At 41.0% G+C, this 22,549-nt stretch overlaps 2 protein-coding genes across 5 annotated transcripts in view; one reads left to right on the top strand and one right to left on the bottom strand.

Annotated features, from left to right (window-relative positions):
• Positions 1–229: 229 nt before the first annotated feature.
• On the top strand, positions 230–21,913 carry ANKRD1 (ankyrin repeat domain 1). The gene is made up of 9 exons (XM_073685544.1): positions 230–471; positions 1,353–1,526; positions 2,109–2,246; positions 2,346–2,453; positions 5,560–5,658; positions 7,424–7,522; positions 14,425–14,523; positions 15,424–15,522; positions 18,102–21,913. Exons 1-9 carry the CDS (start codon positions 448–450, stop codon positions 18,210–18,212), a joined length of 951 nt encoding a protein of 316 aa, XP_073541645.1. The 5' UTR covers positions 230–447; the 3' UTR covers positions 18,213–21,913.
• Positions 21,903–22,549, bottom strand: part of RPP30 (ribonuclease P/MRP subunit p30) — a 37,799-nt gene continuing 37,152 nt past the window's right edge. For all 4 annotated transcript variants that reach the window (XM_073685547.1, XM_073685548.1, XM_073685546.1 and 1 more), the window contains one exon: positions 21,903–22,270. In XM_073685547.1, coding sequence (XP_073541648.1) covers positions 22,161–22,270 — 110 coding nt within the window. In that variant the 3' untranslated portion in view covers positions 21,903–22,160. The remainder of the gene's footprint in view (positions 22,271–22,549) is intronic.

The following is a 22,549-nucleotide window of genomic DNA, read 5'->3' as shown; positions in this document are numbered from 1 at the left end:
CGCTGTCAAGGGATAAATCTAGTGCAAGACCAACAGACAGCTGTCACATTGGTACAGATAGAATGACTCGCATTGCTGAGCCCTTTAGTCATTGCCAGTGAAATGGTCATCTTACATTTCATTCCAAGGGGAAAATGCAATGTGGTTAGTGTATGAGATTTTTTTTTTCAACATAAGGCCCATTGCTACTCTTGCCCTCCCCTCGTACAGTCTCACATGACACAAGATCTGGCTAGTTAGCATGTCTGGAATGAGCGAGCACCTATCTCCGAGTCTGAGCTAGGTCCATAGATGTTGGTTCCCAGGTTGGAACATTACCTCATCCAACCTTGCCAGAGACATAGTATATAAAGCAAGATCGCACTGAACTTGGAGAAGAGGGAGCTAACTTGTCTCCATTAAGGTTAACATCAGGAAAGGATATTTGAAAACTTCAGAGCAGACAAAATGTTGCTGAAAGTAGAAGAATTGGTATGTTTTATTTTTATACTACGTTTGTGAATTTATTTATAGTTTATTTATTATATTAGTAATTATCAAATATTATTTATTACATTTTTTATAAAAAAAAGTATCATTTGATACAACCACAATAGATCGTGGTAGGACAAAAACTTTCTAACCTATAATAAATATGTTTATTATTAATAATCATGAATTTTTGTTGTGTTCATATAATTTATATATATATATATATATATATATATATATATATATATATTATTAATTATTACATTTGATTTGGTTTTTCATAAAAAAAATAGTTACTAGTTTGATCCTTACTTATTAGCGTGTTCCTTGGACGTTTTAACTGTAATGCATGGCTACAGATGAATTGCCAGATGGACTACTTCAGATCTTCAGTGGAAGTTGGTGCCTTCAAATAAAAAAGGACACCTATAGTTCTAAAGTTGAGGTCTTTTAGGTGATGTTTGCTCTACATGAGAACATATAAGATACAATGGAATTTATAGGACTTTAGTAAATAGTTTTTGATAAAATGAGAAAATGAAAATGAGATGATTTACTGAATCCTTCTTGGACACGATGATCCTAGAGGTCCCTTCCAACTCTAACATTCTATGATTCTATGAAACTGAAAAAGTTTATTAAAAACTCCAGCCTGATTTTGTATAGAATTTATAGCTGCCCAAATCTAAATAAAGTCTTTAGTAGAGTCTCTTCTTTTAGAGTCTTTGTATTTGTTAAGATTATCTATATTGACACTTGATGTCGCATTTTTACTTTTAGACTTTGTTTTTAAGATATTTAGAACACTACGAGACATGGACAAGACATCTTACTACTTTTTAGTAAGGAAGTTGAAAGTTTATTAATGGTTTCATCAACAGGTGACTGGAAGAAAAAGTGAAAACAAAGACACTGGAGATTTTGTGTCTGGAGAACACGGAGTGTATGAAACGGACATAACCCTAGAAAAACAAGATGACTTGAGGACAACTTCAAAATCACTGGTTGACCAAGAAGAGGAAAAACAAGCAAGACAGAAACAGCTTAAGGCAGAGGTAATGACTTTATAGTAATTAAGAACATCTAATGTATCCTCCTTATCAGCATCTTTACTTATAGCCACTCAAGAAATAGATATCTCCTTACTTGAAATTATTCATATCGTCAGTAAAGTTGGCAAATATGTACTTTTTTAAATTCTACTTCCAAACTTGCATAGGTCTCATCTTGCACATAATCAATAAACTTGAGAAATGGGACAACGTCCGCTTGGCAGCCTTTTCAGGACAATGCCCTCTTTTCTTTCACCAACATGCATGCCATAGGATTAACAATGATTTTCTCAGTTTTTTTATGTTCAATTACTGGTGACCCTGTTGGACTTTCATGTTTTTCTAAGAATAAAATGATGATATTGCACAGTAGTCATCTTATTACTCAGATGTGGCCCTCATACTTCAAAAGCAACATCTCTTTATACATGGATTACATGACCCAATTTTAATTAGCAACACTTAAATGAATGAAACCAGTGCCTGTGGCTGGTAGCAACACAAAAGAATTTCGTTCTTCTATTGTTTATTTTTTTAATTTTTTTTTTTCAAAACCTAAAACCTGATTCACTATTTTGTATTTAGATCCTTAAGAAGAAACTAGATGAACGTCCAAAGCTTGATAGCTTGGAAGATTTGCAAACTATAATAACGCTAAGAAAACGAAAACGATGTAAGAAAGTAAAAGTACTTGTGGTGAAGGAACCAGAACCTGAACCAGTGGTAAGTATGTGAGCACGAAAAAGAGAAGTCATATACAAATCATATCAACTTCACACTAGAAAAGTAATGTAAAATCTCAATGTCAAATCTGTCATTTAGATTGAACATGTGGATGACGTGATATTCTTGAAAGCTGCCCTGGAAAACAAGCTTCCAACAGTCGAGAAATACTTGGCTGATGGTGGTGATCCAAATGTCTGTGATGAGGTATTATGCTTTGTTTTCTCTTTTGTTAAACTAAATACAGTTTTGAAATAGAAGCTGGCAAGGCGCAGCATCCCAGTTGGCACTAGGCTGCAATTTACATCATGCTCGGCATGCCTGACATCAGTCCAGCTTCATGGAAGTTGCAGTTCAGCAACAGCTGAAGTCCAGATGACGGCTGGGCATTATACCATGCCTGACAACAGCATGAACTCTAATTATACGTACCCAAATATTTAATAAGTATCAAAAATGTTTTAAAAATATATAACAAAAAACATAGAAAATATATAAAAAACATAACTATTTCGCATACACAATATTTTGGTAAATTAAGTGTCCACTTTAATCAAGGTGTATTGGACCAAAAAGTGCATCTAAACTTTGGTCTGCTGTTTTTCTGCTATTTTATATTTAGATATACTGTAAGTAAAACTTTTTACAAGTCATTACAGTATTGCAAACACATGTATATAGCTTAACTGTTTAATATTCCTATTTGAAATCTAGGGGTGTAGCTGGAAGTGTAAAGTCTTGTAGCACATATTCTTAAGTACAAGTGGCATGGGAGCATTAAAGATGACCTATCACCAGGTCAAACAGACCAGTTTTTGCTCTTATTTCATTCCTGCTGCTCCCCTGAGTGTTCTATTTTTTTTTTTTAATCCTCTATACTGTTCTGGAGATATTGGCCTTTAAATTTAGTGATCATTTTTATGGCCTTTACGGTGGCTCACATGGTAGGCAGCTCTGCGTTATTATCCTGTGAGCCATACCCTCTTGACCATAAAAAATTTGTACTAGATAAAAAAAAGGCCATATCTCTGGAACCGTATGGCAGAGTTAGAGAAGAAAACAATACCCAATGGAGTAGCAGGAAAAAAATAAGTACACTTCTGACCTGGTGACGGGTCCTCTTTAACAAGCTACTGTGCTATGGCCAGGGTATTAAGATAATGGGCTGAGATTGAAAGTAAGAGAATCCACTTTGACAGATTAATGTTCTAACAGATTATCAGACCTCAGGAAGAAAAAGCTCCGACAGAATTTACCACATCCCAACAGATGTGGTCAATATTATTCCTCACAATTTCCAGTTATGTAATCTATATAGTGAGTGCATAAAATTAACAGATTAAATGGATTTTTCCAGAATTATCACTTTTCACTTAACCCTCTAATGAGTTGGAGAAAAGAGTCTGATTACAAAGGGTCTTTCTGCAGGTATGCCCACCAATCAAGAGAACGGGACATGTTTGCTGTCGCTCCTTTTAGAGCCTATGCTACTGATGGAGATAACCACCCGTACAGTTCTGTGTTACCTACATCAGTCCCATAGATTTTGAATTTAGTGTGTCTCCATTCAAATGGTGGACAATGGATTCCAGTTTACACGATTGGCGCAGATCCCAGCGATGTGGAACCTCTAGTGATCAGACACTAATACCTATCCCACGAATCGGAGTAAAGTAATGATTCTGGAAAACCATTTCAGATAGATATAACGTCTACTTCTGGGAAAGGTTATAAGTGAAGTTCACAATATAAAGTATGACGGGGATAACCTAATAATTAGTAGATGTATAGTGCTAGGACACAGTGCTCTATCCTTTCATTAACACGACAGAAAAAAAATCTCTGTATGGGCTAGTGCACGCGACCAATTATATCGGAAAAGGTCTATCCATGGTTCTCACCGATAGCACTTGTACCCATGATATTCTATGGGGCTGTGCACATGGCCAATTCTTTTCCTTGGATTGAGTAGTCCGAGGGAAAAATCGGAGACACGTCCGATTTTGATGTCTGATCAAACTCTGCAATGCAAGTCTGAGGGGGCGTGAAAAATATTGGACCGCACTTGGATGACATGTGAGTGTCGTCCGATTTTCACATACTGACAGAATGGAGAAACTTTTTTTTTCTCTCCACCACCCTGATTAAACTGTGATCAGCGTCTGACCAGAATAATTGTACCTTTTTTTTCGGATGGAGAGAAAATGGTCGTGCGCACCTACCCACTGCCTGTATATGTGATAGGAGGCATATGGAGATTTAGTATGGCTCTTTAGACTTCTATGGGTGCTTCTGGAGCCCAAACACAGCAATTTACAAGTACCAGTGCATTTAGGTGGTTCCCTGTACACTTTTTAAACCCTTAGGCTGCGTGCCCACTATGCGTTTTTCAAGCGTTTTTGCCGCGCAATTTCCGCAGCGAAAACGCTTAAAAAACGCTTGGTAATACGCGGCCCATGGTCCCCAATGATAATCCGCATGTGCTGTGCACATGCTGGGGAAATTTCCGCTGCGGATTATCATTGCAAAAAAATCCGCAGCATGTCCATTATTTTTGCGAAAACGCAGCGTAATTGCCGCCATTGACTTGCATTGAATCGCATAATATCCACATGACTACATGTGCACATGCGGATATTAAGCGATTCAATGTGCGGATGGTACCCGGGTCTGGAGAAGAGGAGACTCCTCCAGACCCGGGTACCATAGAACCTGTAAAAAAAAGAATTTAAAATAAAAAATATACATTATACTCACCTTCTGATGGCCCACCGTCCTCTCTCCGTCCGTCTCTGACGTCCGTGCTCGCTTCACCTGTCACATGACTAAATTACGTCATGGAAGGTCCTTTTACACCACCGCGAGCCGCCCAAGACACCGGCCGCACTGGAGAGAAGGCCGGGGGCCATCGGAAGGTGAGTATAATGTTTTTTTTTTTACCATTTTTATTCTTTTTTTTAACTTGGTCACACTATATAAATCTATGCCGGTTGCATGGATTTATATAGTTTGACCAAGTTGTCAAGCACTTTCCAAGTGATGCTAAAATCGCTTGGAAAAGCGCTTGATAACCCGCATGCAGAAATGCATGTGAAGAACGCTTGACAAACGCTTCTACCTGGTGGGAAAAATGCATGTAAAATCCGCATGCATTTTTCCTGCCAGGGAACTTAGCCTTACGCATAAAGTAGTGCTGAGGCATAATTGTAAGGAAATGATAAATCATTAGCAGTTGTCCATCCCATTAAGTGAGCCGGAATTAGGAAGACTGTTCACAGCAGTAATCATCTCGTGTTTATTATCATCTCTACAGTACAGACGTACGGCCCTGCACAGAGCATGCTCAGAAGGGCACCTTGCCATTGTCGAGAAGTTAATTGAAGCTGGAGCAGATCTTGAATTCCGCGACATGGTATGTGAATTTTTCCAAAACACACAATGAAAACAACCACAACCGAGCGAATAGAGTAATGCTGGAGATCTCACTGGAAAATGTTACTAGATTACAAACAATAATTGTATTGACACAAATCTGCAGAATGGTATAGAGCTGAAAAGGCAAAATACCAAATAATGGACAGTTACTTCTGTGAACACCTACATGGAAAGTATATAGAACGCAACTTCCTTTGCCCTGCAATTATCTACAGAAAGAACGAGATCAAATGTAGTCACAAAAAGATCAAATTAGAATTTTATTTAATGCATTTTCATTAGGGAAAATATAACCTGGGTGGCATTTAATTCCCTGCTACTTTAGAACAAAGACTGGTATCTTTTTCTAGGCTGTCAAATTAGTTCCAAAATTCCCAAAACAGCAACAGCACCACCTAGAGATCTGGAGTGGTCAATAATCATCTACTGTCTGGATTGGCGGATATGATGGCTCAGTAGATAGCACTGACACTGAGATCACATTGAACCAGGGTACAATCACTTTGTCTGTTCAATCAGTGATGGAAACAAGAGACTTGAAATCAAAGTAGTAACTTCAAACCACAGGAGAGTCTGTCACTTTCAATATTACGTTCTCGCATATTTTTTGGCAAGGATGATATAAAATATGTGACTTATCTCTTATGCTCTAAATTTACATGTACAGATAGGGAATTTTCAGGGAAATGCTTTGGGGATTTTTTAACCTTGGGTAAACATATATTTCTCATAGATAAAACATTATGCATATGGAAAGTAGAGTTCTTATTATCTGATAAACCATGGTATCTACCTTCCTATTTTTAAATATATAGAGCCCAATAGCACAAGTGTAGCTTGGAGAAATGTGCAAATAATAAATTTGGTTTAAAGTGATTGGGGTTAAAAAATAGAATGGCTTGATCTGCTATGCTTAAAGGGGTTTTCCACAAACAAAAGTTAATTTTAATCAATAGATCTTGGAATAACAATAATTTCCAGAATTGGATGTGTTTAAATAAAATGCTCCTGTGCCGAGATAATCTTATAAATGTGCCCCTGCTGTGTACTGTGTAATGGCTGTGTCTGACAGTACAGGGACATGGTCTGATCATACCACAGCTCCTGGGCAGGGAACGACACAAAAGAGTGTACAGACATTACAGCAAGGGATCGCAAATAATTCTTTCTTTAAAGTAAAATGTTGTTGTAAAACATTTCACTGTATTTTTTTACTCACAAAAAGATTCAGCTGTGATCCCTTGCTGTTCTGCCTGTATACTCTCTTTACTCTCTTTTGCTTCCTCCCTGCCCAGGAGATGTGGTATGATCAGACCATGTTCCTGTACAGTCAGACACAGCCATTACACGGTACACAGCAGGGGAACATTTATAAGATTATCTCAGCACAGGAGCATTTGTGGAAATTATTATTATTCCAACATCTATTGATTAAAGTAAACTTTTCTTCATGGGAAAACCCCTTTAAGTAATAGTTGTAGGGGGTGCATCACTCACGTGAAGTCCGCAGCTTTACTATAGTGATCGGCTATGGTCTCGGAGGTTAGATACCCTCTGATTAAACAATGGTGGTCTATCTTAATGAGAGGCTGCAAAAGTCCCTCAAAATCCCCTTTAAACAATGCGTGTACAAGATACAGACTCATCCCAGCATTTTTTGGTTAGATCCATGAAGCTTGTGTGTGTATGTAAATGTAAGCGTCTAGGCACATTTCATATAATATAATTTGATTCATTCACAGCTTGAATCCACAGCCATCCACTGGACATGTCGTGGAGGTAGTGTTGATGTTCTAAAATTACTGCTTAACAAAGGAGCAAAAATCAATGCGAAAGACAAGGTATGTTGATGATGGTCAGTTGTATGCACACTTATCTCATCCAGGGGTATTAAAGGGAATCAGTCAGTAGGTTTTTGCTATGTAATCTGACAGCACCTTGATGTAGGGACAGAGATCCTGATTCAAGTGATGCATAAGTTGCAGCTGTGATAGAATCACAGTTTTCTCTGCTGCAGATCCAGCAGAGCTCAGTTGTGTATAACCCGTCCACACCACACCCTTCTGTGTACAATGCATAGTGACAAAGAGCTGCTAATCAATACTGAGGGCAGGGCTGGACTAGGATGCTCAAGGTCAGTTGTCCTGTAGTGATAATCTTCTGCTGATAAAACACTGATTATATTGAAACAGCAAAACACAGTCCAGTACAGTGTTACATCACTGGAATCAGGGTCGCTGTCCCTATATTATGGTGCTCTCAGATTACACAGCAAAAAAACTAGTGACAGATTCCCTTTAACATTCAATTGCTTCACATTAAGTTCATAGAACTCTTGTATGTCCCAGTTTCCCTTTATGTCTAAAATATTAAACTTAAAATGTGGAGTCCGACAGCACTCTAAGAAGTTAGAATTTTTTTTACTTATTTATCTTTACTAAATTTAATATTCTCTTTATTCAAGAGAATACTTGGAAAACCCGGTTTATTTACTGGTCAAATGTATCGCCCCACAATGACCCAACCATGGGTCAGGAGTGAGCACCATGCCTGAACTCCTTAGGCTATGTTAACACCTACTTTGGAGACTTGGTTTCTCTGTTACAGATTTACTTTTTTTCCATCAAGAAGATGGACCTTTTGTTGACCCCCAAACCTAAGCCTCAGCACCAAGGGCCATATGTAGCAAGCTATTCTTCAGCTGATGTTCAAAACTTTGTGTAAGGTTCTTGACTAGTGTTGAGCCACCCCCATAGTGTTCGGGTTCGATTCGGTTCGTCGAACACCGGGATGTTCGAGGAACTGTTCGTTGAACTGTTCGTCGAACACCTTAGAACACCGTCGAACACCGTTAAAACCAATGGCAGGCAATCAAAAACACATAGAAACACATAGAAAACACCTGCAAAGGTGTCCAAAAGCTGACAAACTGCTCAGAAGACACTCTCTTTAAAAAAGCCGGCCGGCAAATTCAGCAGCGGCATACACCGGTACCCGACAATTTAGACAAGAAGGAATAGAGCATCACACATAGATTAGATAGATAGAAACATGTCAGTCACACATATAAGAAGCACAGTGACAGTGTTGGTTACTGCACTTGTCATTTAGTGTAAAGGATTTATTAAAAAAAATATTAGTGTTTTCATGCACCGTCTCTTTAAAAAAGCCGGCCGGCAATTCAGCATCGGTACTCGACAATTTAGAACAGAAAGAATAGAGCTTCACACATAGATTAGATAGATAGAAACATGTCAGTCACATATATAATAAGTACAGTGATAGTGTTGCTTACTATACTTGTCATTTAGTGTAAAGGATTTATTAAAAAAAATAATAGTGTTTTCATGCACTGTCTCTTTAAAAAAGCCGGCCGGCAATTCAGCATCTGTACCCGACAATTTAGAACAGAAAGATAGAGCATCACACATAGATTAGATAGATAGAAACATGTCAGTCACATATATATGAAGTACAGTGATAGTGTTGGTTACTGTACTTGTCATTTAGTATTAAAATAAAGGATTTATTATTAAAAAAATTGGCGTGGGGTTCCCCTTAATTTTAAGCTCTAGCGGAGGTTAAGCAGACGGCTGGGGCAGATGTTTGAAGCCTGGGAAGGGGGTAATACCCACGGAGCTTCCCAGGCTACTAATATCAGCCCCCAGCTGAATACATAGCCTTTACTAGCTATTAAAATGGGGGACCCCCCCAAAAAAATGACGTGGGGTCCCCCCTAATTTAATAGCTAGCAAAGGCTAGGCAGACAGCTGGGGGCTGATATTAATAGCCCAGGAAGGGAGCCATGAATATTGGCCCCCTCCCAGGCTAGAAACACCAGCCGTCAGCCGCCCCAGAAATGGCGCATTCATAGGATGCGCCAATTCTGGCACTTAGCCTCGCTCTTCCACGCTGCCCTGGTGCGGTGGCAGGGGGTAATAGGGTTGGGGTTGATGTCAGCTTATAATGCCAGCTGACATCAAGCCCAGGTTAGTAATGGAGAGGCGTCTATAAGACACCCCCATTACTAACCCCATAGTCAAAGTTAAAAAAAACACAAACACCCAGAATAAAGTCCTTTAATTGAAATAAAGACACAATCCTTTATTGTTCTAAATTAAACTCTACTTACCATCACACCCATTCCAGCTGAAGCCAACGATCTCCTGCAATAAAAGAAAAATAATAAAGCAACCTCATCCTTACCTTTCCAAGGTTCCCACGACAGCTTCAGCTCTGCTACATCGAGATGACAGGCTGGACCGCAGCAGAACGCTGCCATCCAGCCTGTCATCCCGCAGACACTGAGAAGCGCAGGCTTGCTTGCGCTGCTCAGCGTCTCTCTGTGACGACATCCAGATGAGCCGAGTTCATGTCCAATGAACTCGGCTCACCTCATGCACGTCACTGACAGCGTGGGAAAATTCTCACGCTGAAGCGCTGATTGCAGGAGAATTTTCCCACGCTGTCAGTGACGTGCAGGAGGTGAGCTGAGTTCATTGGACATGAGCTCACCTCATGCACATCACTGACAGCGTGGGAGAATTCTCCTGCACTCAGCACTTCAGCGTGAGAATTTTCCCACGCTGTCAGTGACGTGCATGAGGTGAGCCGAGTTCATTGGACATGACCTCGGCTCATCTGGATGCCGTCACAGCGAGACAGTGAGGAGCGCAAGCATGCCTGCGCTTCTCAGTGTCTGCGGGATGACAGACTGGATGGCAGCGTTCTGCTGCGGTCCAGCCAGTCATCTCGATGTAGCAGAGCTGAAGCTGTCGTGGGAACCATGGAAAGGTAAGGATGAGGTTGGTTTATTATTTTTCTTTTATTGCAGGAGATCGTTGGCTTCAGCTGGAATGGGTGTGATGGTAAGTATGGTTTAATTTAGAACAATAAAGAATTGTGTCTTTATTTCAATTAAAGGACTTTATTCTGGGTGTTGTGTTTTTTTTAAATACTTTACTAGAAATTCATGGCGGTCATGTCTAATACTGGCGTGACCCCATGAATTTTGGGCTTGGGGCCAGCTGATAATACCAAGCTGGCCCTAACCCCTTTATTACCCAGTGAGCCACCGCACCAGGGCCCTGGATGAGTTGGGTACAGCGCCAGAAGATGGCGCTTCTATGAACGCGCCATTTTCCGGGGTGGCTGCGGACTGCAATTTGTAGCGGGGGGGGGCCCAGAAAGCTTGGGCCTCCCTGCGCTGCAGATTCCAGCCCCCAGCTGCCTAGTTGTACCTGGCTGGACACAAAAATAGGGCGAAGCCCCACGTATTTTTTTTTAATTATTTCATGAAATTCATGAAATAATTAAGAAAAAAAGGCCTTCCCTATATTGTTGTGTCCGGCCAGGTACAAATAGGCAGCTGGTGGATGGGGGCAGCCCGTTCCTGCCTGCTGTACCTGGCTGGACACAAATATAGTGCGAAGCCCCACTTCAATTTTTTTAAATTATTTCAGGAAATTCATGAAATAATTTAAAAAAAATTGACGTGGGGCTTCGCACTATATTTGTGTCCAGCCAGGTACAGCAGGCAGGAACGGGCTGCCCCCAACCACCAGCTGCCTATTTGTACCTGGCCGGACACAACAATATAGGGAAGCCCTTTTTTTCTTAATTATTTCATGAAATAATTTAAAGAAAATTGACGTGGGGCTTCGTCCTGTTTTTGTGTCCAGCCAGGTACAACTAGGCAGCTGGGGGCTGGAATCCGCAGCGCAGGGAGGCCCAAGCTTTCTGGGCCACCCCCGCTGCAAATTGCAGTCCGCAGCCACCCCGGAAAATGGCGCGTTCATAGAAGCGCCATCTTCTGGCGCTGTACCCAACTCATCCAGGGCCCTGATGCGGTGGCTCACTGGGTAATAAAGGGGTTAGGGCCAGCTTGGCATTATCAGCTGGCCCTAAGCCCGAAATTCATGGGGTCACGCCAATATTAGACATGACCACCATGAATTTCTAGTAAAGTATTTAAAAAAAACACAACACCCAGAAAAAAGTCCTTTAATTGAAATAAACACACAATTCTTTATTGTTCTAAATTAAACCATACTTACCATCACGCCCATTCCAGCTGAAGCCAACGATCTCCTGAAATAAAAGAAAAATAATAAAGCAACATCATCCTTACCTTTCCATGGTTCCCATGACAGCTTCAGCTCTGCTACATCGAGATGACAGGCTGGACCGCAGCAGAACGCTGCCATCCAGCCTGTCATCCCGCAGACACTGAGAAGCGCAGGCTTGCTTGCGCTCCACAGTGTCTCTCTGTGAGGGCATCCAGATGAGCCGAGTTAATGTCCAATGAACTCGGCTCACCTCATGCACGTCACTGACAGCGTGGGAAAATTCTCCTGCACTCAGCGCTTCAGCGTGGGAGAATTCTCACACTGAAGCGCTGAGTGCAGGAGAATTCTCCCACGCTGTCAGTGACGTGCAGGAGGTGAGCTGAGTTCATTGGACATGAGCTCACCTTATGCACGTCACTGACAGCGTGGGAAAATTCTCCTGCACTCAGCGCTTCAGCGTGGGAGAATTCTCACACTGAAGCGCTGAGTGCAGGAGAATTCTCCCACGCTGTCAGTGACGTGCAGGAGGTGAGCTGAGTTCATTGGACATGAGCTCACCTTATGCACGTCACTGACAGCGTGGGAGAATTCTCCTGCATTCACCGCTTCAGCGTGAGAATTTTCCCACGCTGTCAGTGACGTGCATGAGGTGAGCCGAGTTCATTGGACATGAACTCGGCTCATCTGGATGTCGTCACGGAGAGACGCTGAGCAGCGCAAGCAAGCCTGCGCTTCTCAGTGTCTGCAGGATGAGAGGCTGGATGGCAGCGTTCTGCTGCGGTCCAGCCTGTCATCTCGATGTAGCAGAGCTGAAGCTGTCGTGGGAACCATGGAAAGGTAAGGATGAGGTTGCTTTATTATTTTTCTTTTATTGCAGGAGATCGTTGGCTTCAGCTGGAATGGGCGTGACGGTAAGTATGGTTTAATTTAGAACAATAAAGGATTGTGTCTTTATTTCAATTAAAGGACTTTATTCTGGGTGTTTGTGTTTTTTTTAACTTTGACTATGGGGTTAGTAATGGGGGTGTCTTATAGACGCCTCTCCATTACTAACCTGGGCTTGATGTCAGCTGGCATTATAAGCTGACATCAACCCCAACCCTATTACCCCCTGCCACCGCACCAGGGCAGCGTGGAAGAGCGAGGCTAAGTGCCAGAATTGGCGCATCCTATGAATGCGCCATTTCTGGGGCGGCTGACGGCTGGTGTTTCTAGCCTGGGAGGGGGCCAATATTCATGGCTCCCTTCCTGGGCTATTAATATCAGCCCCCAGCTGTCTGCCTAGCCTTTGCTAGCTATTAAATTAGGGGGGACCCCACATCATTTTTTTTGGGGGGTCCCCCATTTTAATAGCTAGTAAAGGCTATGTATTCAGCTGGGGGCTGATATTAGTAGCCTGGGAAGCTCCGTGGGTATTACCCCCTTCCCAGGCTTCAAACATCTGCCCCAGCCGTCTGCTTAACCTCCGCTAGAGCCTAAAATTAAGGGGAACCCCACGCCAATTTTTTTAATAATAAATCCTTTATTTTAATACTAAATGACAAGTACAGTAACCAACACTATCACTGTACTTCATATATATGTGACTGACATGTTTCTATCTATCTAATCTATGTGTGAAGCTCTATTCTGTCTGTTATAAATTGTCGGGTACAGATGCTGAATTGCCGGCTGGCTTTTTTAAAGAGACGGTGCATGAAAATACTATTATTTTTTTTGATAAATCCTTTACGCTAAATGACAAGTACAGTAAGCAGCACTTTCACTGTACTTCGTATATATGTGGCTGACATGTTTCTATCTATCTAATCTATGTGTGAAGCTCTATTCTTTCGGTTCTAAATTGTCGGGTACAGGTGTATGCCGCTGCTGAATTGCCGGCTTTTCATGTTTCACTGTTGGCACTGTTCCCATCGATTTGGGCAATCACTGTAATGCCACAACCACCATGGCTGTGGCATTACAGTGAGTGGCAGACAATCCCTGCATGATTGGTGCTCTAAATAGCGCCAGACATGCAGGACACGCTTTTGGTGCACGAACAGTTATCGAACATAACCTCAAACAGCCGAATTTTTTGCAAATCGTTCGGGTTTGTCGAACAACTCGAACACCGCCCAAAACAGCTCGAATTTGAGATTGGCAAACAGTTCTAGTCGAACACCGCTCATCTCTATTCTTGACCACAATTGTGCTTTCTAGTTTAATGTTATACCTTAAGAGGCCTTCCTTAGTGACAAGTTCCTTTCAATGGTTGAAGACGATCTAGGTTAAATGTTCTAGTGAGATAAGACCTCAACTGTATCTCGAAATCCTGGTTTAGGATATAGAGAGTGGTCCATAACAAGTAAAAATGATCCCCCCCATCCTCCCCCAACACTGACTTATGGCATCCTATCCACATGTATTGAATAGATTTTTTTAGCTGGATCTGCCATGTGTGTGAACATACAGTACAAATATATTTCTAAAATCATTTGCCTTACTCAGCCAGATGGTGATACAGTTGAAAAGGTAGAACTCTCAAAATGAAGGCTCATTAGTTTTCATACTGGTTATTTATATATTTGCAAACTCATGTGCTATGGATATCCCAGGACATCTATTTTTTACTTAATGGTGCATAGACCTAGGTACAGTTCGGTCATGTCTGTGTGTTCTTTCCTTCTTTTTAGTTACTAAGTTCTCCCCTACATGTTGCAGTGAGGACAGGACAGTATGATTGTGCAGAACATCTCATTGCGTGTGAAGCAGACTTAAATGCTAAAGATCGGGTGAGATTTTCATTTTCTAATCTCATGATTGTACATTTTGATCTGTTTTAGTGAGAACATACCTGCACTGACTCGTAAAAACACAGTTATAGTACATCCCTGAGCGATGAAGTAAATGGCTGAACATATTTTGGTCTTCTTTGATCATCTTTTGCTCTTTGAAGAGGTTGTTTGATGCTGAAAAATGTTTTTTTTTCCTAGGCATGGATTTTTTTTCAAAATAACAAACAGAGGTATACTCACCTTCCGTCATGGATCCAGCACAGGCCTGCACTATCCAGATGTTACAAGAGCGCTTAAGCATGTGATTGGCTGCAGCGGTCAAGTGACTAGAAGAGCACTGATGGTGCAGTCTTCAGCGGCCCTCTAATATTCCGCAATCTGTGATGGATCCATGGGAGTGCTGGAAGGTGACAGCCTCCGCTAGTTATTTTGAAACGATCCATACTTAGAAAACAAATGTTTTTTCTTAAATTTTTCTTTTTTTATAAAAAGCAGTACTACTCTTGCCCAAAGGCGGTGACAAACGTATGCACATAAATTACACTAGGCTGCAACACCAGACACCACATATAAAAAAAAACAATTTTTTTTTCTTGCCCATAGGTTGATTTAATTACTTTTTTTATGAAATCACCTTTTACTTAATAGTGCCAATTATTAGGAAATATTTTCCTTATGTGTACTGGAGGGCCAGCGGGGCCATTACATGACTCTGGACTTCTCTTTTTGGTTCTTTGAATCAATGTGTCATGGAAAGTCTCATCAAGCTGTGGATTAAGCATAACAGAGTAACTATTATGCCTGCACTGACTCTTTTAACATACGATATTTTCTACAAAAAAAATATGATTTTTGTTTATTAATCCACAAGTAACACCATTATTATGGATTCTGCAGGAAGGAGACACACCAATGCATGACGGAGTGAGACTAAATCGCTACAAAATGATGAGACTCTTGATCCTGTATGGAGTCAATTTAACTGTCAAAAATGCTGTAAGTTCTTCAAATGAAATGTTTATCTATTACCTATTATCTATGTGTGCCTGTTATATATCCATATGTGATTATGTAGCCTCAGTGATATATGTATAAAATGATAGATCAGTCCAAAGAACACAAAGGGAACCTGTCACATCAAAAGAAAACGCTATTATCCGCTAGATATGAGGTTGATCTGCAGGTTAATAGCGTTCTGAACCTGTCCGGCGCCTGCACTTTGCGCCCCGCTCCTGGGAGGAAATGGACTTTATTCCTGCTGGCAGCATTTGGGTTTCAGTCACGGGTGGTGCCACCGCAGGTTGTTGTCGTTCTGTGTATAGAGAGCAGTGGTTTTAACTGCGTCCCCGACACTGACTGACAGCCAGCCTAATGATGAGCGAGCTGTCAGTCAGTACCAGGGGCGCGGTTACAGCCAGTGTCGACAGAGCAGCCCGGAAAAAGAAGAGCTGCTCTGTAGACAGGGAGCAGCTGAATCACCATCAATGACCACTCTGTGGTGGCCGAGCACAACAGGCAGGTAGGTGCTTCTGTTAGCAACTGCCTGCCTGTTCTTTTTTTAACTGTGTAAAAAAAAAACTAGGTCCCAGATAACCCCTTTAAATACTGTCAAGAGCCGTTAAGTAAGCCTTTCCTAAAACTTTCTCTCAATTTTTAACACCCTACTACTAGTATGCACCCCACATGTAAACTTACAAGCACAACATTGGGGGTCTGTGCAAACTTGGGGGACAACTCCTCTGGGCAGTGTAATGGCAGTAATTTGCTATTGCCACCCATCATGTTATGACTTTAGGAAAACAAGTGATCCTTATCTTTTTGGATCAGTTTTCTTTTGCAGGCCACATCTCTTTACCACGCGTGGTTGCATCTTAAAATTTCCTGCTCTACTATTGCATTTGTGCATCATAATAGTAAATCCCTCACAAAGGACCCAAACAACCAGAGAAGACAACTAATACACTTCAGCTTTCAATGTTAGATGCTGTCAGTACTTGTATTACATTGATGACCATTAATTTTAGCGGCTGAATGTAGTACAAAAAACTCCCAAAATCTGTGAAGCAACCTAAGTAGAGGAAATGAGAAAACAATGACAACTTAGGGGAAAGATCAGCTGTTTACTTAGGTCTTGGCGTTGGGGGCAAGTTAAGGGGTTGCACTTCTACTTTTATATTAACTATCTATATCTGTGGAGGTCCAACACCTGGCATCACTACAATCAGCTGTTATAGGTGCCTACCGGATGTTAGCAATTGTGGGGCTAAACAGCACAGCTCTGTCAACGGTTTGGTGGCCACTGCCGGGAACTGAAGATCCATTGATAATTACTTGAATAGGGCCTAAACTGCAGTACTCGGCAGCGGCTACTACAGCTTTGATGGAGTTGTGCTGTTCAGCACCACAACTGCTAACATTCTGCTACTGCCAGCACTGAGAACAGCTGATCTGTGAGGGATCAAGAGGTAAGACCCCCACCTATCTAATATTGAAACCCATAGAATAGGTCATCAATATAAAAGTAGTGGAGCAACCCTTTAAAGACATTGTTGTCATGTTTAATAAGATGCTTGTGCCTGTTTTTTGGCATCCTTTGTGTTAAAATACTGGCAACAAAGCTTTTTGGACAGATTTATGCAAAATAAAAAAAGACAGTGAACAACATTTGGAATTTGTGCCAACTCTATGATCAAAAAACAATATCGAGAAATGCCCCAAAAGCTGCTGGCATGATTCAGCCTCAGAGCAGTATGTAGTTCCTGTGCAATGTATCAGCCTGTCCGTGTGAACAGATCATGGCTACATCCTTCTCGCTTTTACACTTGGTACTTTCAGCTGTATCACATCTAATGTAGTGTACTTAATTATACGTACCAACTGTCCAGCTGGGGGTCTTTATGTAGGGGAGACAGGGCAAAAACTTAGAACAAGGATGAATCATCATCGCCACACAATAAAAGAAAAAAGAATAGATCTGCCTGTAACCAAGCATTTTTATTCCCCTGATCACAGCATAAAATATATGAAATTACTAGTATTAAAAGGTAACTTCAAATCTCAAAGAGAAAGAAGAGTCTCAGAATATAAACTGATGATGACCTTTAACACTTTCAGAGCATGAATAAATGTGTCGCATGGATTTATGTCATTCTACATCAACTAAGGAATGTGCTCCTCAGAATTGTGAGGCCATCACAACACTGGACCTGGTCACAGGACAATAAAACCTTCACACTCCTTATCTATTAACTGCTAAAATATTTATAGCCAGAACTGTTTATTTCTTCCATAATAACTCTGCTTTTCATCACCTGTCTTACCTATTGCATTTTTTTTTCTTGTGTGTCTTATTGTGTATAAATATGTGACTCTTCAGATTTTGTGGTATACTATGCCTGATGAAGAGACCTAAGTAGTCTCGAAAGCTTGCAATTTGTTACCATCTTTTCAGTTAGCCATTAAAAGGTATCAACCACTGAGGACTCTCAAATCTAAATATTTCACTTGATCTGAAACACTTCAAGGATTTTTATATTTTCCTGTCTAACTGAATCATTCTCATATTGTGCTGACAGGCGGGAAAGACACCGATGGAACTTGTCCTCCAGTGGCAGAACGGAGTAAAGGAGATATTCAGCGGACTTCAGGAAAAGTCCTACAAGAGCTATGACATCCAGAGCTTCTGACAGCATCACTCGGACATGGACGGCGCCAGGCACTTTTTTTTTTTTGCTACATGCTTTGAGATAGGACTATTCCATATTATTTATTTGAATCTTCTTGCACTTTTCAATGTTTGTGTATTTTTATTCATGTACTTATTTATATATTTTTTAGGTCTGCATTATTATTGCGCTTTATACAAATTCCATGACGGCAAAAATTCTTGTGTCTACTATAACACAAAAGGACACCATTACTGCCTGATTGATAGAATACGCACAAGTTATGTGTAGGAGTAGATGCTCCACTCTATGGCGGTGGACTATATAGACACAATTACAGCGGGTGAAGCCAGGACGAGTTCCAGGCTGCATGTTCAGAAATGAGAAGCTTCTGCTATGGGTCAGGCCCAATGTATTTGCGGCTTCCTACCCCAGCGAAGCTACCTAACCTATAATGGAGACAAACGTAATGTCAGTAAGCGAAGGGGGTTTTATCCACTGAGTCGGTGGTCTTAAGACATGGATAACATCTTTGTGTTGTTTCAGTCTCACTCATAACATAAATTTTAGAGGTTGAGTAGAAGCACCAGATGTGTCCAGGAGAACACCGAGCTGGAATAAGACAGAAACAGACACTGGGCCTTAAAATGGTCATATTGTTTTTGCTGCCCATAGCAACCAATCAGAGCTAAGCATTCACTTTTCAAACTGGTGTGGAAAAATAAAAGCTACACTGTGATTGGTTGCTATGGACAATAGAGACATTTATTGATGAACCGGTATTTACAAAAGCAGCCCTATATTTTCTGGTCTTATTACCCCTTTCTGTAGCTTGCAAGGAGGGTATCTGTGTCACAAAAGTCATTATTGTGCTTTTCATCATGGGGACAATGTAGTTTAAAGGATATATCAAAGAAAATGCCTTTTCTCTAGTTTCCAAGCTGCACATTAGGTAGCCCCTATTAGCGTAGACTTAATAGGGTTTTTCTGGTCATGGGAAAAGTCTATCCCCTGACTATAGTTTGTTTTTACTCACACCCATCCCACCCCACTCCGGTCCAGAGCCAAGTCTCTGACGCTGCTCACAATGTCAATTATTGTCAGCAGCGCTGACGTTACATTAGCAGCACTGCAACCAATCAATGAGATCAGCTGCTCGGGAGGAGTTGATGGCCCGAGGCATTCGGAGCAGCCAAGTTCATTGAGTGGCTGCAGCACACCAGTACTACAGATAATAATAGACACTGGGAGCAGTGACAGACTTCGCGCTGGACCTGGCGAGGAAGAGTATTAAAAAATATATATAAATAAAATGATATATATATATATTTTTTTTTTACTTCAGCGGGAGTCAGTTTGAACAGTCATTCTGTGTTGACAACGTTCCACCACTCAGTGCTTCACAGCGGGGTCAATAATTTACACACATGCTTGTTTTCCATCCCCCCCCCTCTTCTTTGATTGACAGCCCTGGCCAGAGGAGTGTGGAGCTAGATGGACACTAAGCAGGTGGGAAGATGTATAGAAATGATTTATTATTTTACTCACTTATATAGCGCCATTAATTCCACAGAGCTTTACAGACATCATCATCACTGTCCCCATTGGGAATCTAGATTGTAAGCCCCTATCATAGGTCTTTGGAGGGTGGGAGTAAAATGGAGAACCCGGAGGAAACACACACAAACACGGGAAGAACATACAAACTCCTTGCAGATGTTGTCCTTGGTGGGATTTGAACCAGGACCCCAGCGCTGCCAGGCTTCAGTGCTAACCACTGATCCAATGTGCTGCCCCAATGATTGGCCCCGCGCCTGTGCTCTGTTTGAACAGTCATTCTGTGATGGCAGTCAGTTTAAACAAACTACAGCCGAGGGAGAAGAGTTTTCTGAAACCAGAAAACCTGTTCAATAACTCATGTATCCTTTGTAATCCTTTGGATTTTCTTTGAATTACTCAATGCATCTTGTATAAGACAGTGTGTGTGTGTTTCACCAAGAGTGTCACTTTGTCAAAATCAGGCAATTTTACCTTGGTGTACATTTTCTCCTATAACAAAATGGACAAGGAATTTGACATTTTCACACATCACATGCAATGATATCAGGTACACATTGTAAAAAGCACACCTATGGCTTTAGTGCACACTTGTAGAATGCTCTGCAAGCGATTGTGCGAAAGAAACAGTCTAGAACCTCAAAATGTCCTAAGAGACATCAGGATTCTAGGCCCTAATGAGGGTCACAGTATGGTTGGTTGAGACACCAGATAAGACTAGAAAGAAATGCAATTGATTGCAAATGGAAGAGTTTGTACTTGGAAGATCTTTTGTATATCGGTATTGTATTTTCTGTACATTTTGTATTGATTCCCTGTATGTATGATATGATGGATGATTAAGGTCTTGACTTTATCTACTGTACCAAATAATGACAAGTAATGGAACAAGGAAAGGAGTCATACTGATTCTTTCTAATGCAGAACTAAAATCATATTCTACAAGGTCTTATAATTAATCAAACAAGGATCTACAAGTACCATGTAGTGCCTCCAGTGCTTGACTAGTGGTCACAATGCACTTAGTGAGCCCGTGATCTTGTGCAATGATCCTAAATAGTGGAGATTATTTGTTTTAAAGGCCAAAACTATAATGTGTATAATGGTATAGAGGATGAGCAGAATGGTCAAGGATGATCAATGTGCGCCACCTAGTGGCGACTACCTTGAAATATGTTGCTCTCCTGTACTGTAGAAGACTATGGAATTTCAGTGTTTAATAATGGCATTAAAAACTTATATAATGTGCAAAGCTACTATAGCTTATAATGCACTCGCTGCTTGCCAGTCACTGACAGACATATTTTGTGCCCTTGGTAACAATGCACAAACATGTTAAGACTGCTTAATTCTCAACCCTTAAAGAGAATCTGTCAGCAGGGGTTTACCATTTAATCTGAGAGCAGCATAATGCAGGGGCAGAGAGCCCGATTCCATCTTTGTGTCACTTACTGTGCTGCTTGTTGTAGTGTCAATACAAACATCAGTGGTTTATCACCAGGAGATTATCACTGCAGGACTAGGCGTCTCGTGCTAGGTCGTTCTCCTGCTGTATAACCATACCACTGATTGGTAGTTTTCTGCCTATGCACAGTATACACAGAAAGCTGCCAATCTGTGGTTCTTGTGGGGTTATACAGAGCTCAGCATTAAGAAAACTGCTAGGTCTACAATAGAGAAAACACTTTTTAATCAAAACTACAGATAGCAGGCCAGTAAATGATGCATCACTAGAATCAGGATCTCTGCCCCTACATCATGTGGCTCAGAGAGGAAGAAGCAAAAACCTATTGAGATTCCTTTTAAAGCGGTTTTTAGGGTAAGAAAAATATAGTTAATTTCTTCCAAAAACGGCACCACACCTGTGCAAAGGATTTGTCTATGTTGCAGGTAAACCCCCTTTCACTTCCATGGACATGAGTTGCTGTACGTGCAATGCACGGACAAAAGTGGTGCTGATTTAGGAAAAAAGCAGCAATGTTTTCAGACCGGAAACCTTTCAATGCAGGTTCTTGACAGATCGAAGCCACAAAACGCAGGCAGTGCCCAGATGGGATTTTGAGTTCGGTATTTAACCAGAAATAAAGAAATTTCAACAATTCCATTTTCGTTTTAGGGTTTCATCAAAATAAAAATTCAGTTTCGCAATAAATGTTAAACTTTTATGTGTGAGTCTTTTATTCAGTTCCAAACACTGTATACAGACATTGATGAGACGGACTCATTCACTGTGCCGGCCTACAAAGTTAAGACAAATTCATTAGTCAACCAAATTTTTGAAGAAATAAAACGACCAATAACAGTTTTGGTGCAGTATCCTAATACTGGACAGACTGCAAATCCCTTCACAGATCATCGATCCGGTCAGGTCTCATCACAGTCATCTAGCACGCTGCACGGTGTAGACAGGCTTTACTCCTTCTTTGCTTTCTTGAACGCCGGCTCTGACGCTTCCCCTTCATCTTCTTTAGCCTGTGGTTTCTTAACAGTATAAGTGACGCCGAAGGCCGTCTTTCTTGTTTCTGAAGTTGAAAACACACGATTAAATAACGCTGTGCCATCTGCTTACCGACTTGGAACGTTTTCATGGAAATTTTGCATAAAAGGATTATGTGAAAATACGTACAAGGCACAATGTGAAAAGGAAAAACATCACAGCCTTGCGGACATCACTAGCTTCAAACGTAGTGTGAAAATTAACTACATATCACCCAGTGTCCAAGTCAAAGGATGACAGATTTTTTATTTATTTTTTTTTAAGTGGAAAACCTGAAACATATATGGGCAAGTGTACACAAAGC

This window comes from Phyllobates terribilis, unplaced genomic scaffold, assembly GCF_046119375.1.
Source record: "Phyllobates terribilis strain yellow unplaced genomic scaffold, ASM4611937v1 Scaffold_5__5_contigs__length_657084704, whole genome shotgun sequence".
Taxonomy (NCBI): Eukaryota; Metazoa; Chordata; class Amphibia; order Anura; family Dendrobatidae; genus Phyllobates; species Phyllobates terribilis.
This window is presented reverse-complemented; position numbering and strand designations above follow the sequence as displayed.

Excerpts from the sequence above, each read along its gene's own strand:
- ANKRD1 (XM_073685544.1), top strand. The coding sequence starts at position 448 with ATGTTGCTGAAAGTAGAAGAATTG. Across the intron at positions 2,247-2,345 it reads AACCAGAACCTGAACCAGTG|ATTGAACATGTGGATGACGT; the intron begins GTAAGTATGTGA and ends TCTGTCATTTAG. Across the intron at positions 2,454-5,559 it reads ATCCAAATGTCTGTGATGAG|TACAGACGTACGGCCCTGCA; the intron begins GTATTATGCTTT and ends TCATCTCTACAG.